General features: G+C 46.4%; 1 protein-coding gene across 4 annotated transcripts in view; it reads right to left on the minus strand.

Annotated features, from left to right (window-relative positions):
* The window catches only part of LOC122542481 (AT-rich interactive domain-containing protein 3A-like), a 210247-nt gene that overhangs the window by 17677 nt on the left and 178015 nt on the right, over positions 1–14555 (minus strand). For all 4 annotated transcript variants that reach the window (XM_043680239.2, XM_087982120.1, XM_043680238.2 and 1 more), the window contains 2 exons: positions 10707–10951; positions 2784–3035 (listed from right to left, as the gene is read on the minus strand). In XM_043680239.2, the coding sequence (XP_043536174.1) occupies positions 2784–3035; positions 10707–10951 (497 nt within the window). The remainder of the gene's footprint in view (positions 1–2783; positions 3036–10706; positions 10952–14555) is intronic.

Here is a 14555-nt window from a genome sequence, read left to right on the forward strand (position 1 = left end):
TACTCACTTCAAATTCTCATTGATCAAAGAGATGATGCAGCACTGAAAGAGACCATTCGGCCTACTGAGCCCATGCTGGCTGTATGGAACAATCCATCCACCTCGCTGATGGTGAAAGGGCTCAGGCTGTGGACAAAGCTGATGTAAACTGGGTTGGAGACCTACCCTGCTTGCCGGCCATCACCATTCTATCGAGAGCTGCGTGTGTGTGTGTGCGTGAGAGCATGGTGACCGCGAGGCAACAAATGAACAACTGTCTGCTCTCATCCACGTTCTGCTGAATCACACAACTAACTGTCACTGAGATTAAATCTAACACAGTCAAAATATATCCAACTCCTTTATCTCTGAAACACTGTGTGTTCATCAAGATTATGTGTTCTTTAAGTTACTGACTCTCTCCTTGCACCACTCTAGCTCATCCCCTTCCCGCCCACAGTCTGCAAGGGGCTGTTCACTTGAGGGTCTCTATTAGGGATTATCATGCATCTTCATCCTGTTTGCTCCGATATTCTTTCTTTCCTACTGTCCCATGTTTGCTTCTTACTCTAGTGGGCTTCCTCTTTCTCCCATGGTCTCAGCATTTCCCTCCATGCTACCTCTCTGGCATATCTCCAATGTCTCTGTCCTCACCTCTCTCTCTCGTCAACGTCACACCACTCTCCACACACCTCTCCCTCTCTCTCCCCTTCTCCACACGTCTCTCTCTTGCTCTCTCTCCCTCTCTCTCTCCCCTTCTCCACACGTCTCTCTCCCCTCACAAGTCTAGCTCTCTCCCCTCACACGTCTCGCTCTCTCCCTGCTCCCTGTCTATTTCTCTCTCTCAATGACTATCTCTCCCTCTTACTATTTCTCTTTGTTCTCTTGACATTTCCCTCTTTCCCCCTTTCTCATACTCTTCCTCCTCCACTTTCTCTTTATATTCTCCTTGACATCCCTTTCTCCCTCCCTCTTTCCCAGTCATGTTTTCTATCTATCCCCCTCTTCATGTCTCTCTCTCTCCCTCATTCCCATGGACACACACAAACACACAGCCGTATAAAAAAAACACGTGACATTTACAGAGGAACATATAGAGACACACACAGGGTCACAACAAAGGACATACACAGATACTGCAGCGCACAGACACGTCAACACAGGCACACATGCACAGAGAGATAAATGCAAACACACATACACACACACACACAGAAACAGAAACACAAACAGACACACACAATTTCTTGCCATGACTGTGGACCAGACAGAGACCTCTGATCTCCATGAGTAAGGGACAGTAAAGACTGCAGATGCTGGAAGCCAGAGTCAATAGATTAGATTACTTAAAGTGTGGAAACAGGCCCTTCGGCCTAACAAGTCCACACCGACACTCCGAACAGCAACCCACTCAGACCCATTCCCTTACATTTACCCCTTCACATAACACTACAGGCAATTTAGCGTGGCCAATTCACCTAACCTGCACGTCTTTGGACTGTGGGAGGAAACCGGAGCACCCGAAAGAAATCCTCGCAGACAGTCGCCTGAGGCGGGAATTGAACCCGGGTCTCTGGCGCTGTGAGGCAGCAGTGCTGACCACTATGCCACCATGCTGCCCACTGTGAAGCTGGAAGAGTACAGCAGATCAGGCAGTATCCTGATGAAGGATTTTGGCCCGAAACATTGACTTTCCCTCTCCTCGGATTCTGTCTGACCTGTGCTGCTCTTCTAGCTTCACATTTATTGATTCTGTTCTCAATGTCTGTGCTGCTTGAATTGGTTTCTGCTGGGGCAGGGTAGTTTTTGGGGAATACTGGCTCACCATCCTGTTTCTGCTCACTGTTACAGTCACCCCCAGCAGTTAAAGGGATATTGGAAAAATGCAAAGTCAGCTTAGCATTAATATACAGACCCTGCGGGAGTGAAGATTTCAGCCAACCCAATCTCATCCAAGTTGCTAATCTTGATGGATGAGCTGAGGCAGTGAGGAAATGGCCTCACTTCTTGAAGAGCCTGCTGGGGAGGGTCACTGCCAAGACTGACCGAGGCCCTGGTCTGAGATATTTTCAATATGGGACTGAGAGATGATTGTATCAATAACAATCATCACCAAAGACAAAACCCAACCATCAAGTCTGTATAAAGTCAGGTGAAAGCAGCAATAGAGGGAGGGAAAATACTATTTTGGGGGTGGGGGCATAATTTGGTGGGGAGGAAATGGTATGATGGATCACGAATCACCCGCCATATTTTAGAAGGGCCATTTAATCCAAGCCCGGTCTCCAATATCAATGGACTGCTGAAGAGTTGGTCTCCATTTAGAACCACACGCCCCCACCTCCCAAAGATCACCATTTTGCTCCTGATGGGACACCAGATTAACATTGGTCTGTTATTTCGTGGGATTATGGGTAAGGCCAGCATTTGTTCCTCATCCCTAATTGCGCCACGAGCTGAGTGGCTTGCTGGGCCATTCCGGGGGTGGGGGGGCAGTTAAGGGTCAATGGCAATGCTGTGGGCCTGCTGTCATATGTCGGCCTGACTGGGTAAGGATGGCAGACTTCCTTTCCCAAAACATAAACGAAATAGATTGTCTTACAACAATCAATCAACGACAGTTTACCAAGAATAGTTTTCAATTCCCAATTTTGATCAATTGAATTTTAATTCCCTCAGCTGCCACAGCAGGATTTGAACTTGCGTTTCCCAGGCTGGACAACTGGTTGGCCTCTGGAATCAGTGACATTCCTGCTGTGCTACCGCCACTCCCTCTGTGTGGGTTGTCTCCACTCAAGCCTCACCTTTCCCGTTGATTTTGATGCTCATAGGCACGTGGGCTGCCATGGCGAAGAGGTTCTGCTGCAGGGCCTGCTGCATCAGACGCTGCTGTCCCTCCGCCAATCTGGCCATTCTCTTCTCAGGTGGCTCCCCGCTCTCCAGTTTCTCCCTCAGCTGCTCCAGAGTGACGGCCTGCGCCGTGGAATGGTTACCCGCCTGGGACAACGGCACGTGGATCCGGCTTGGGGTCAAAGAGCAGGGCCCGGCCGTATCTTCTGTAGGGAAAGGCAAGAGTGATTAAGACCATAGACATAAGACACAGGAGCAGAAATTAGGCCATTCAGTCCATCGGGTCTGGTCTGCCATTCGATTATGGCTGATACGTTTCTCAACAGCATTCGCCCGCTTTCTCCCTGTAACCCTTGATCCTCAAGAACCTATCTATTTCTGTCTTAAATATCCTCCATGACCTGGCCTCCACAGCCTTCTGTGGCAGTGAATTCCATAGATTCCCCACTCTCTGGCTGAAGAGATTTCTCCTTCTCTCCGTTCTAAAAGGTTTTCTCTTAACTGTAAAGCTGTGTCCTCGGACCCCAGTATCTCCTACCAATGGGAACATCTTCCCAACATCCACTCTGTCCAGGCCATTCAGTATTCTGTATGTTTCAGATCCCCCCTCATTCTTCTAAACTCCATTGAGTATAAACCCAGAGTCCTTAATAAAGGGTACAGTGTCCTAGAGCTACCTAACTCGGACAATGAGCACAACAGCAAAGATCCAAACAAGAAAACAGTGAAAAGCACTATAACCTAGACTTTGTTAACAGAGACGTAGAGCTTCCCACTCGGGACCTCCAGTCTGATTGGCTCATTCCCACTCGGGACCTCCAGTCTGATTGGCTCATTCCTACTCGGGACCTCCAGTCTGGCTCATTCCCACTCGTGACCTACAGCCTGATTGGCTTATTCCCACTCGGGACCTCCAGTCTGATTGGCTCATTCCCACTCGGGACCTCCAGTCTGGCTCATTCCCACTCGTGACCTACAGCCTGATTGGCGTATTCCCACTCGGGACCTCCAGTCTGATTGGCTCATTCCCACTCGGGACCTCCAGTCTGATGGGCTCATTCCCACTCAGGATCCTCCAGTCTGATTGGCTCATTCCCACTCGGGACCTCCAATCTGATGGGCTCATTCCCACTCAGGATCCTCTAGTCTGACTGGCTTACTTATCCTGCTTTGAGATTCTTCTCATGGACGTTGGTACAGATTGATGCCTGTCCCAATCCACAGCATGGGAGCTGCTCTCCAAGTGAATGCCCACTATCTGTACATATTTAAACAGCATTTAGCAAGGTGTCCAGTTCTGGTCACCCACTTATAGGAAGGATATTATTAAGCTGGACAGGGTTCAGAGGAAATTGACCAGGACGTTACCAGGTACAGAAGGTTTGCGTAATAAAGAAAGGCTGGATGGAGAGAGAACATTTACACTGAAACATAGCAAGTTGAGAGGTGACCTTATAGAAGCTTATAAAATAATGTGGGCTATTGGTAGAGTTAATCACATTAGTGGTAGGATGGGGAATTTCAAGACTAGGGGGCATATTTTTAAGGTGAGAGGAGAGAGATTTATAAAAAACAGGTGGGGCCACTCTTTTACACAGAGAGTAGTTTGTGTGTGGAATGAGAACTGGCTCAAAGGTAAAATACAGAGGGTGGTGGTGGTAGGTTGTTTTTCAGACTGGAGGCCTGTGACCAGTGGAGTGCCACAAGGATCAGTGCTGGGTCCTCTACTTTTTGTCATTTACAAAAATGATTTGGATGCGAGCATAAGAGGTACAGTTAGTAAGTTTGCAGATGACACCAAAATTGGAGGTGTAGTGGACAGTGAAGAGGGTTACCTCAGATCACAACAGGATCTGGACCAGATGGGCCAATGGGCTGAGAAGTGACAGATGGAGTTTAATTCAGGTAAATGCAAGGTGCTGCACTTTGGGAAAGCAAATCTTAGCAGGACTTAATGGTAAGGTCCTAGGGAGTGTTGCTGAACAAGGAGACCTTGGAGTGCAGGTTCGTAGCTCCCTGAAAATGGAGTCGCAGGTGGATAGGATAGTGAAGAAGGCATTTGTTATGCTTTCCTTTATTGGTCAGAGTATTGAGTACAGGAGTTGGGAGGTCATGTTACGGCTGTACAGGACATTGATTCCGCCACTGTTGGAATATTGCGTGCAATTCTGGTCTCCTTCCTGTCGGAAAGATGTTGTGAAACTTGAAAGGGTCCAGAAAAGGTTTACAAGGATGTTGCCAGGGTTGGAAGATTTGAGCTGTAGGGAGAGGCTGAACAGGCTGGGGCTGTTTTCCCTGGAGTGTCGGAGGCTGAGGGGTGACCTTATAGAGGTTTACAAAATTATGAGGGGCATAGATAGGGTAAATAGGCAAAATATTTTCCCTGGGGTCAGGGAGTCCAGAACTAGAGGGCATAGGTTTAGGATGAGAAGGGAAAGATATAAAAGAGACCTAAGGGGCAACATTTTCACGCAGAGGGTGGTACGTGTATGGAATGAGCTGTCAGAGGAAGTGGTGGAGGCTGGTACAATTGCAACTTTAAGAGGCATTTTGATGGGTATATGAATAGGAAGGGTTTGGAGGGATATGGGCCGGGTGCTGGCAGGTGGGACTAGATTGGGTTGGGATATCTGGTCGGCATGTACAGGTTGGACCGAAGGGTCTGTTTCCATGCTGTACATCTCTATGACTCTAAGTGGCGGACGTGGGTACAATGTTTAGAAGACATTTGGATAAGTACATAAGGAAAACGGTTTGGAAGGATATGGGCTCGGAGCAGGCAGGTAGGAAGGACTTGTTTATTCCGGGATTATGTTCGTCACAGACTGGTTGGGCATAAGGGTCGGTTTCTGTGCCTATGACTTTGTGACTAAATTCTCCCTGAGGCATTGGCAGTCTCTGAAATAAGCATAAATCAGTATACAGGGGGCACCTACAATTACCTTTCTTTGAGCAGATAAAGCAAGGAAGCGTTTAAATGGAACATTTTTAAATCATGAATGATTCAAGTGGAATGGGTCCTTGTTATCAATGGCTTTGAGCTGAGGGAACCGATTTAAGGTGTGTTGAAGTGACGTAGGGAAAACTATTTCACACATTGAGCTGCCATGACAGAGAGGTGCTAGTAGAATCCATTGTGGCTTTCAGACAAGGGGTTGAGATCGATACTCGAAGGAAGTAAACTCCAAGAATAATCAGAAAGAGCAGGTGCCATTTTTCAAGGTGGACTGCTCTGAAGAAGCAATGCAGACTTGATGGGCTGGACGGCCTGCTGCTGTGCACTGTCCTATTTTCATAAAGAAATTTAATGGATGATTCCTGTTCTGTTACAGACTTCAGTCTCGGGGAGGAGTGGACCAATGCATTTTATCAGATAAGAAAGGTTCTGAAAGAGCAGAAGATAAATAGGAAGTAAAAGGAAGGATTAAGGGGATTATTGGGAAGATCAAAGAAACGTACAGCTGTAATTGATCTGCAAGCACTTTCCTAACCCAATTGGACCAGGTATGAAAAATATGCTCACAGCAGGAACCAAAACAGCCAGTGAGGTCAGGGGGAAAGTCAGGAGGATTTTCATGGCCATGAGGGTAATTCCTGGGATTGCTGGGTGTTTACTCCACATGGAGGGGGGGGGCAGCAAGTGGGGTTTGCGGCAGTATGCATTCAGCGTTCTTGGAGAATTTTCACGCAGCTCTCCCATCCATTGGAAAACCAGAGAAAGAGGCTCCACCACAGCTGTTCTCTCTGACCCCGGCCAACTCCGTCTGGTCTCTGCAGCAGGCAGTCTGCTGAAAACCTACCATGGAGTGGGATTGGAACCTGTGGCAAATAGTGGACTCTACCTCTAATATCCCCTCTGCTACCATATACCATACGGCATACGGCTCAGTACCTCTACAATTCTCCAGTCTGATTGGCTCAATAGCACCTAGCGTCTGATTGGTTCCTTATCACCTAGAATTCACCTGTCTGATAAGCTCATTATCACCCAGAAACCTCCAGTCTGACTGGCTCAATATCAAATGGAATCTTCATGGCTCATTATCCATTAGGATCCTCCAGTCTGATTGGCTCATTATCAACTGAAATCCTCCAGTCAAATTGGCTCATTATCAACATGAATTCTCCAATCTCACTGGGCCATTATGACTAAGGGTTCTTCCCATCAAGTTACTCATTATCACTTGGGATCCTTCAGTCTTATTGGCTCATTACTATTTGGGAGCTGTTATTCTGGTATAAGTCAATATCACCCAGAAACTGATTAGTTAATTTTATACACCTGGAATCCTCTAGTTTGACTGAGTCAGTAACATTTGGAATTCTCCAGTCGGATTGGTTTAATACTAGCCAGGGTGCATTGGTCTGATTGGCTCATTGTTGTATAGAGCTCTCTGCTCTGATTAGTTCAGTCTGTATTATCTGGAAGGCTGCAGTCTGTTTGGTTCAGTACTAACCGTGACCCTCTGTTGCTCTTATTTCACCTCGATCTTATTGATCGTGAAAATGTAGCCAGACCTGTGTAAACCGTAGCACAAACTGGGTGGAAGTGAGGACTGCAGACACTGGAGATCAGAGTTGAGAGTACGGTGCTGGAAAAGCACAGCAGGTCAGGCAGCATCCGATGAAGCCCTCATGAAGGCTTATGCCTGAAACATCAATTCTCCTACTCCTCGGTTGCTGCCTGACCTACTGTGCTTTTCCAGCACCACACACTCGACACACCACAAACCTCCAGGGACACTGATGAACAATATACCAGCCCTTTCACCTCAAAGGGTCAATGGACACATTCCAAACATTGCCACAGCAGAAGATACATTCCTTCATGCTCTTTTGTGAAAAACATGCATTTTATTCCGATAGAGATAAAGGTCGTGCAGATCGCTGAGGGCAGCAGGTTCCATGAACCATCAGTAGAGTCGCACACCTAAAGGGAACAGCAGGCAATGATGACTGGAATGACTGACATTGAGTGGTCACAATGCTGCATCTGGACAGGACAGGACCAGAGAGCTTTAGCACTGATCACATTCCAACAGCCTGCAAGCCAGTAGCTACATGCCTACATAAGAACATGAGAAACAGGAGCAGGAGTAGGCCATCTGCCCCCTCCTGCTTCCTCTGCCATTCAATAAACTCATGGCTGATCTTTTCATGGACTCAGCTCCACCTACCCGCCCTCTCACTGTAACCCTTAACTCCTTTACTGTTCAAAACAAAATCTACCTTAGCTTTAAAAACATTTACTGAAGTAGCGTCGACTACTTCACTGGGCAAGGGAATTCCACAGATTCACAACCCTCTGGGTGAAGAAGTTCCTTCTCAATTCAGTCCTAAATCTACTCCCCCTAATTTTGAGGCCATGCCCTCCTCTCCTAGTTTCACCTGGTTTTGTAGCAACAACTTCATTGCTGTTCGCCAGCACTAGTCTGGCACTTGCCTTTGAATTTGAAGTTTACGAGATCAGGTTCCATGGCAGAGACCTGAGTGCAAAGTTCCAGTTGATGTCTCAGTGCTGAAATGAAGGAATGCCTAAATATCAGAGGCACCATCTTTCAGGTGAGATGTTAAACTGAGTCCTCAAGGAGGCTGAGGGGAGACTTTATAGAGGTTTATAATAACATGAGGGGCATGGATAGGGGATATAGGCAAGGTTTTTCCCTGGGGAGAGGGTGCCCAGAACTAGAGGGCATAGGTTTAAGGTGAGAGGGGAAAAAACTTAAAAGGGACCTGAGGGGCAACTTTTTCACTCAGAGGGTGATGCATGTATGAAATGAGCTGCCAGAGGAAGTGATGGAGGCTGGTACAATTACAATATTTAAAAAGCATCTGGATGAGTATATGAATAAAAAGGGTTTAAGAGGGATATGGGCCAAGTGCTGGCAAATGGGACTAGATTAATTTCAGATATCTGCTCGGCATGGACGAGTTGGACCAAAGGGTCTGTTTCCGTGGTGTACATCTCCGCATCTCCGAGTGGACATAAATAATTCCATGCCCCTATTTCAAAGAATGGCATGTCCTCAGTTGGGATCAAAAAAAGAGGTTGTGGAGGAGCTAGCTGTAATTAAATTGCTATTTTCCTTAGCTTGCATCAGTCGCTACATCTTAAAGGATGTGTCATTAGCTGTAAAGTACAATCTGAAATTGTGAAAGGCGTTATGTAAATGCAGATTCTATCTTTCTGTAATCATTGCTAATTCCAAGTTGGACTAAGATGGAGGAGATTCTCTCTCCTCATGACTCAGAGAGAGGATTGGAGGATAACACGGTTGCTAAAGATTTGCTTAGAAGAATTTGCTTAGAATCCCTACAGTGTGGAAACAGACCCTTCAGCCCAACAAGTTTATACTGACTCTCTGAAGAGTATCCCACTCAAACCCATTCCCCTATTACTCTACATTTACCCCTGACTAATGAACCTAAAGTACACATCCCTGAACACGATGGGTAATTTAGCATGGCCAATTCACTTGACCTGCACATCTTCGGATCTAATTCTGTCTCATCGAATCAATAGAGGCCCAGTCAAAGATCCACGCTACAGGGACCACTGAAGAGTAATGTGATCTCTCACAAGTTCACCAGATGTGATCCATCCAAATCGTCAACTCAACTCAAAGAGGACCTAAAACATTCTTTGACTCCCCAAATGACCAAATTCAGGGGGAAACATAAACATTTCTATAAAACTATTTCTGTAAAGATTCACTATTGCCCATCTAATAACAACACCTTACATGTTGATACTGGCAGTTCCCAGATTACAAACAGATTCTAATACTGAGTATGCTTGCAAGTTGACTTGTACACAAGTTGGAACAGAATTTTGTATAAAATAGCTGTTCATAAGTGCAAGCATGTCAGATCTTTGAAATTAATATTAATGTGAGATCTTGTTTGTAAGTATGAATGTTCATAAGTCAAATGTTTGCAAATCAGGGACTGCCTGGAGCATGTTTAATATCGTTGTGTTGCTACAAATTTTCTTTGTTTCTACTGTGGATCACTGGAGGTGAAATCTGACAAGATTTTGACATGAAGCCACGTGAGGACGTTTCGAGATAGATGAAGCAATGTTTGGAGGGTTTTAAGAAGAGGGTTAAAGGAGGAGGGTGAGGTGAAGAAACAGAGACTTAGTGGGTTTTATGGCTAAGGGACGGCGTATTGGGGAACTGTGTAGACTTGTCAGATGCCAGAATTGGAAAAGCTTGGGTTGTAGGCATGGAGGAGGTAAGGGAGATTGGGAGGGGGAGGGGAGGCTCCCAAATGTGGTGTCCAATGCAGCAAATGCAGGAAGACTCACAGAGTCATACAGCACAAAAACCGACCCCTCGGTCCAACCAGTCCGTGCCGAACATAATCCCAAACTAAACCAGGCCCACCTGCCTGTACCTGGTCCATAGCCCTCCAAACCTTTCCTATTCATACACTTACGCAAATGTCTTTTAAACTTTGTAATTGTACCCACATCCACCACTTCCTCAGGAAGTTCAGTACACACGCAAACCACCCTCAATGTGAAAAAGAAATTTGCCTCACACATCTTTTTAAAATTTCTCTCCTCTCACCTTAAAAATGTGCCCCTAGTTTTGAAATCCCTCACCCCAATAGACATTTACCATCGATACCCTTCATGATTTTATAAACCTGTATACGGTCATGTCCCAACCTCCTACACTCCAGTGATAACCGTCCCAGAGCCTTTTTTCATAAGTCAAACCTTCCATTCCCAGCAGCATCCTGGTAAGTCTCTCTAATTTAATGATATCCTTCCTCTAGGAGGGCGACCAGAACTGGACAAGGTGCTTAAAAAGATGCCTCACCAATGCCCTGTACAACCTCAACGTGGCTCCTCATGAAACGCCACTTACCTTTTTTGATGAGCTGCCCTGGAGAGAGGTGGATTCCATTGGAGGTGGGAACATTCAGGGACGACAGATGGACCTTGGCCGGGGACAGAAGGGGGGTCGCCGAACATGGTGAATAGCCAAAGAGAGCCGAGCTGTAGCTGGGTCTTCTGCCCTCACGCCTGTTGCTGTCAATCGCTGCCTGGAGCTCTGTGGGTGAACTGAGTGATTGCTTTTCACATTCATATGGGTAGAGGTATTTCATGTATCTGCAGGAGGACAAGGGGTGTGTGTTACACGGCTCTCTGTACTCTGGGCGACTGTGACACTGCATTTGGGAAGCGATGATCCCTCTTCTTCCCAAACAGCTTGCTAACGCAGATAGTGGAGGCAGGATGCTAATATTAATACCTCCAATATGGTTGGTTCATCTAAAGTGGCCCCATCTACCATTCAGGGCAATTCTGGATGGGCAATAAATGGGCGCCTTGCCCTCAACGCCCAAGGCACCACAAAACCGACCTGGAGAGGGGAATGCATACAGAGAATGCACAGGAACAGCAAATCTCAGTGAGTGTGCCAACAATATTTGTCAACTCAAGGCTTTATTACAAGTGCCATAAATAGGGGTTTTCATTGGGGTATGGCTGTAAACATCGAAATGCAGAAGATAGGAGCAGAAGGAGGCCATTCGGCCCTTTGAGCCTGCTCTATCATTTATCACAATCACGGCTGATTGTCCAACTCAATATCTTAATCCTGCTTTCTCCCCATAACCTCTGATCCCATTCTCCCCATGTGCTATATCTAGATGCCTCTTGAATACATTCAATGTTTTGGCATCAACTACTTCCTGTGGTAATGAATTCCACAGGCTAACTGCTCTCTGGGTGGAGAAATGTCTCCTCATCTCGGTTCTAAATGGCCCACCCTGAATCCACAGACTGTGACCCCTGGTTCTGGACGCACTCACCATCGGGAACTTCCTCCCTGCATCTATCCTGTCTAGTCCCGTTAGAATGTTATAAGTCTCTGTGAGATCCCCCCCGTGGTTGAGTCTCAGGGTTAAATACAGCGGTGAAAACAGATTTTCACCGCACTGTTCTCACCTCAAGACAGTGACCCAATTGGATGTATGTGACATGCAAGACAGAAACACTGGTTGACGCTTCCTCTTCTGCCCCCTTTACCTGTTCCTTGCCCTGCCAAACCCATTGTAAATGTGGACATACACTCTGAGTCTGCAGTCTCCCACCCTCTCAGTGAAAAGAGCAAGGTTTTTTTTCCTGGTCTCTGTTCACCATCTCCTCGCCTCTTACCCACGTTCAAACCCCCTCAGCCACATGACATGTTTGGAAATAGCAGCTGAGGTCTGGCTGGTTGGTCCATCGACCCAGTAGATGGGCTGAAAATGTACTGAGGAGAAAGTGAGGTCTGCAGATGCTGGAGATCAAAGTTGAAACTTTATTGCTGGAACAGCACAGCAGGTCAGGCAGCATCCAGGGAACAGGAGATTTGACGTTTCGGGCACAGGCCCTTCTTCAGGATTCCTGAAGAAGGGCCTGTGCCCGAAACGTCAAATCTCCTGTTCCCTGGATGCTGCCTGACCTGCTGTGCTGTTCCAGCAATAAAGTTTCAACTTTGAAAATGTACTGACCCCTCCCACAGCCAGACAGTTTCTTGAGAGACACAAGAAGCAGCTTTGAAGAAAAGCAAGGCTAACACGGGTCTGGGTGTAAGTGGGGAAAAACCCGCGGCCATTGTCTTGTCCTCTCACATTCCGTCCCATTGACAATTCTTCTTCGCCCTACTCTTCACTTCGAGCTGGATGTCCAAGAGACACTGTGAGTGCTATTGTTTAAATGGCTTCTCAGCAGTGATAAAAAAAGCGCACCTTGTCAGTCAAAAGTATGTACCGTATGAGTACATTCACTATGAGTGAATATGGAAATACTCTTGAAATAGTAGAAGAGTTTCTGACTCCAATCACTTTTTGAGGCAGTGAGTTCCAGACTGCCACCTCCCTTTGGGTGAAAAAACTTCTCCTTGACTCTCCTCTTGGCCTCTTACCTTAAACCTATGCCCTCTGGTCACTGACCTCTCGACTACTGGAGAAAGTGCCTTCTTATCCATTCTAACTATGCCCCTCATAATTTTAAACACTCTACCAAGTCCTGTCTCAGCCTTCGCTGTTCCAAGGAATATAATCCCAGTCTTTCCTCATAGCTCAGACCCTCCAGCCCAGGCAGCATCCCAGTAAAACCCCTTTGCACCCCCTCGAGGGCAATCACATCCTTCCGAGGTGTGGCGACCAGAGCTGCATGCAATCCTCCAGTTGTGGTAGAACCAGTGTTGTATACAGTTCCAGCCTCACCTCCTCGATCTTCGGTTCTGTGCCGTGGCAAATGAAGTCAACCATCCTGCGTGCTTTCTTGACCAACTTCTCTACCTTCAGGAAACTGTGGACACGCACACCAGCATCCTTCTGATCATCAGGGTCCTACCGAACACAATATCGCCCCTCACCTTGTCACCCCTCCCCAAGCGCACTACCTCACACCTTTCCAGGTTGAATTCCAATTGCCGCACTCTGCCCAGGTGACCAGTCTGTCGTTATCCTCCTGTAGTTTACAGGTTATCCTCCTTACTAGTTACCTCCCTATCAACTTTTGAGTCATCCACAAACTTCTCAATCATTCCCTCTGTGTTTAAGTTGGAATCATGCGCATGATAAATAGCAGGGGCCCTGCAAAATGCCACTGGAAACAGGCTTCCAGTCACAGACACTTCCCTCGACCATCACCCTCTGCTTCTACCCCCTCCCCTGCCAATTTTGGATCCAACATGCCACTTTACCTTGGATCCCATTGGCCTGTCTGCTGTGAGGGACCTTAGCCATGTTTAACTCCATGTACAGAGGAACCTCGATTATCTGGCATTCGATTATCCGAATTTCAGTTTATCTGAACAAGATCGCAAGGTCCCGGTGCTTGGCTAACTATGTTATCCGGCATTCAATTATCTGGCATTCAATTATCCGAACTTCGGTTTATCTGAACAAGATCACAAGGTCCCGATGCTTGGCTAACTATGTTATCCGGCATTCAATTAACCAAACAAAATACATCCCACCGTGTCATTTGGGTAATCGAGGTTCCTCTGTAGACCACATCAAATGATCCTCAATAACCCTCCTGGTTCCCTCCTCAAAACATCTGGTCAAACACAACCCTCCCTTAACAAATCCACGTGGACTATCCCTCATTAATCTATATCTCTCCAAAGGTAGATGTATTCTGTTCCACAGAATTCTTTCTAATAATGTGCCCCCACCACCAAGGTTAGACCAACTGGCCTGTAATTTCCTAGTCTATCCCTGCCTCCCTTTTTAAATAATGTGACAATGTTAGTAGTTGTCCAGTTATTTGGCACCTGCGGTCAGAGAGGATTTGAATATTAATGCTTAGTCTTACATTCTGTCTGCTCGTCAATTCTCAGCCAACTCACACCACATAACTTTGCACCTTCCTTCGATTAAATTGAGCATTCTAGTTTCAGATTGACTCAGTTCACATTCCGTCCCAATGACGAATTTTATCACGTTAAGGTCACTCTTCCCTAAATGACCCTGCACAACAAGAACAGTAATTAACCCCTTCTCATTGCACTATATCAAATCTAGGATAGCCTGTTCCTGAGTTGGTTCCTCAATACACCTGTCTTAAAATAAATCTTGTGTGTTCACCAAGAATTAATCTGCAAAAGATTCTTACTGATGTGTTTGCTCAGACTGTATCGATATTAAAACCACTATTGATGACTGTATGATACCCACTTCTTTAGTTGCCCATTTAATGTCATCCCTTTTTGGAG

Source organism: Chiloscyllium plagiosum, unplaced genomic scaffold (assembly GCF_037043375.1).
Source record: "Chiloscyllium plagiosum isolate Xiang-an unplaced genomic scaffold, Cpla_swu_hap1 HiC_scaffold_42, whole genome shotgun sequence".
In the NCBI taxonomy this organism is placed as follows: Eukaryota; Metazoa; Chordata; class Chondrichthyes; order Orectolobiformes; family Hemiscylliidae; genus Chiloscyllium; species Chiloscyllium plagiosum.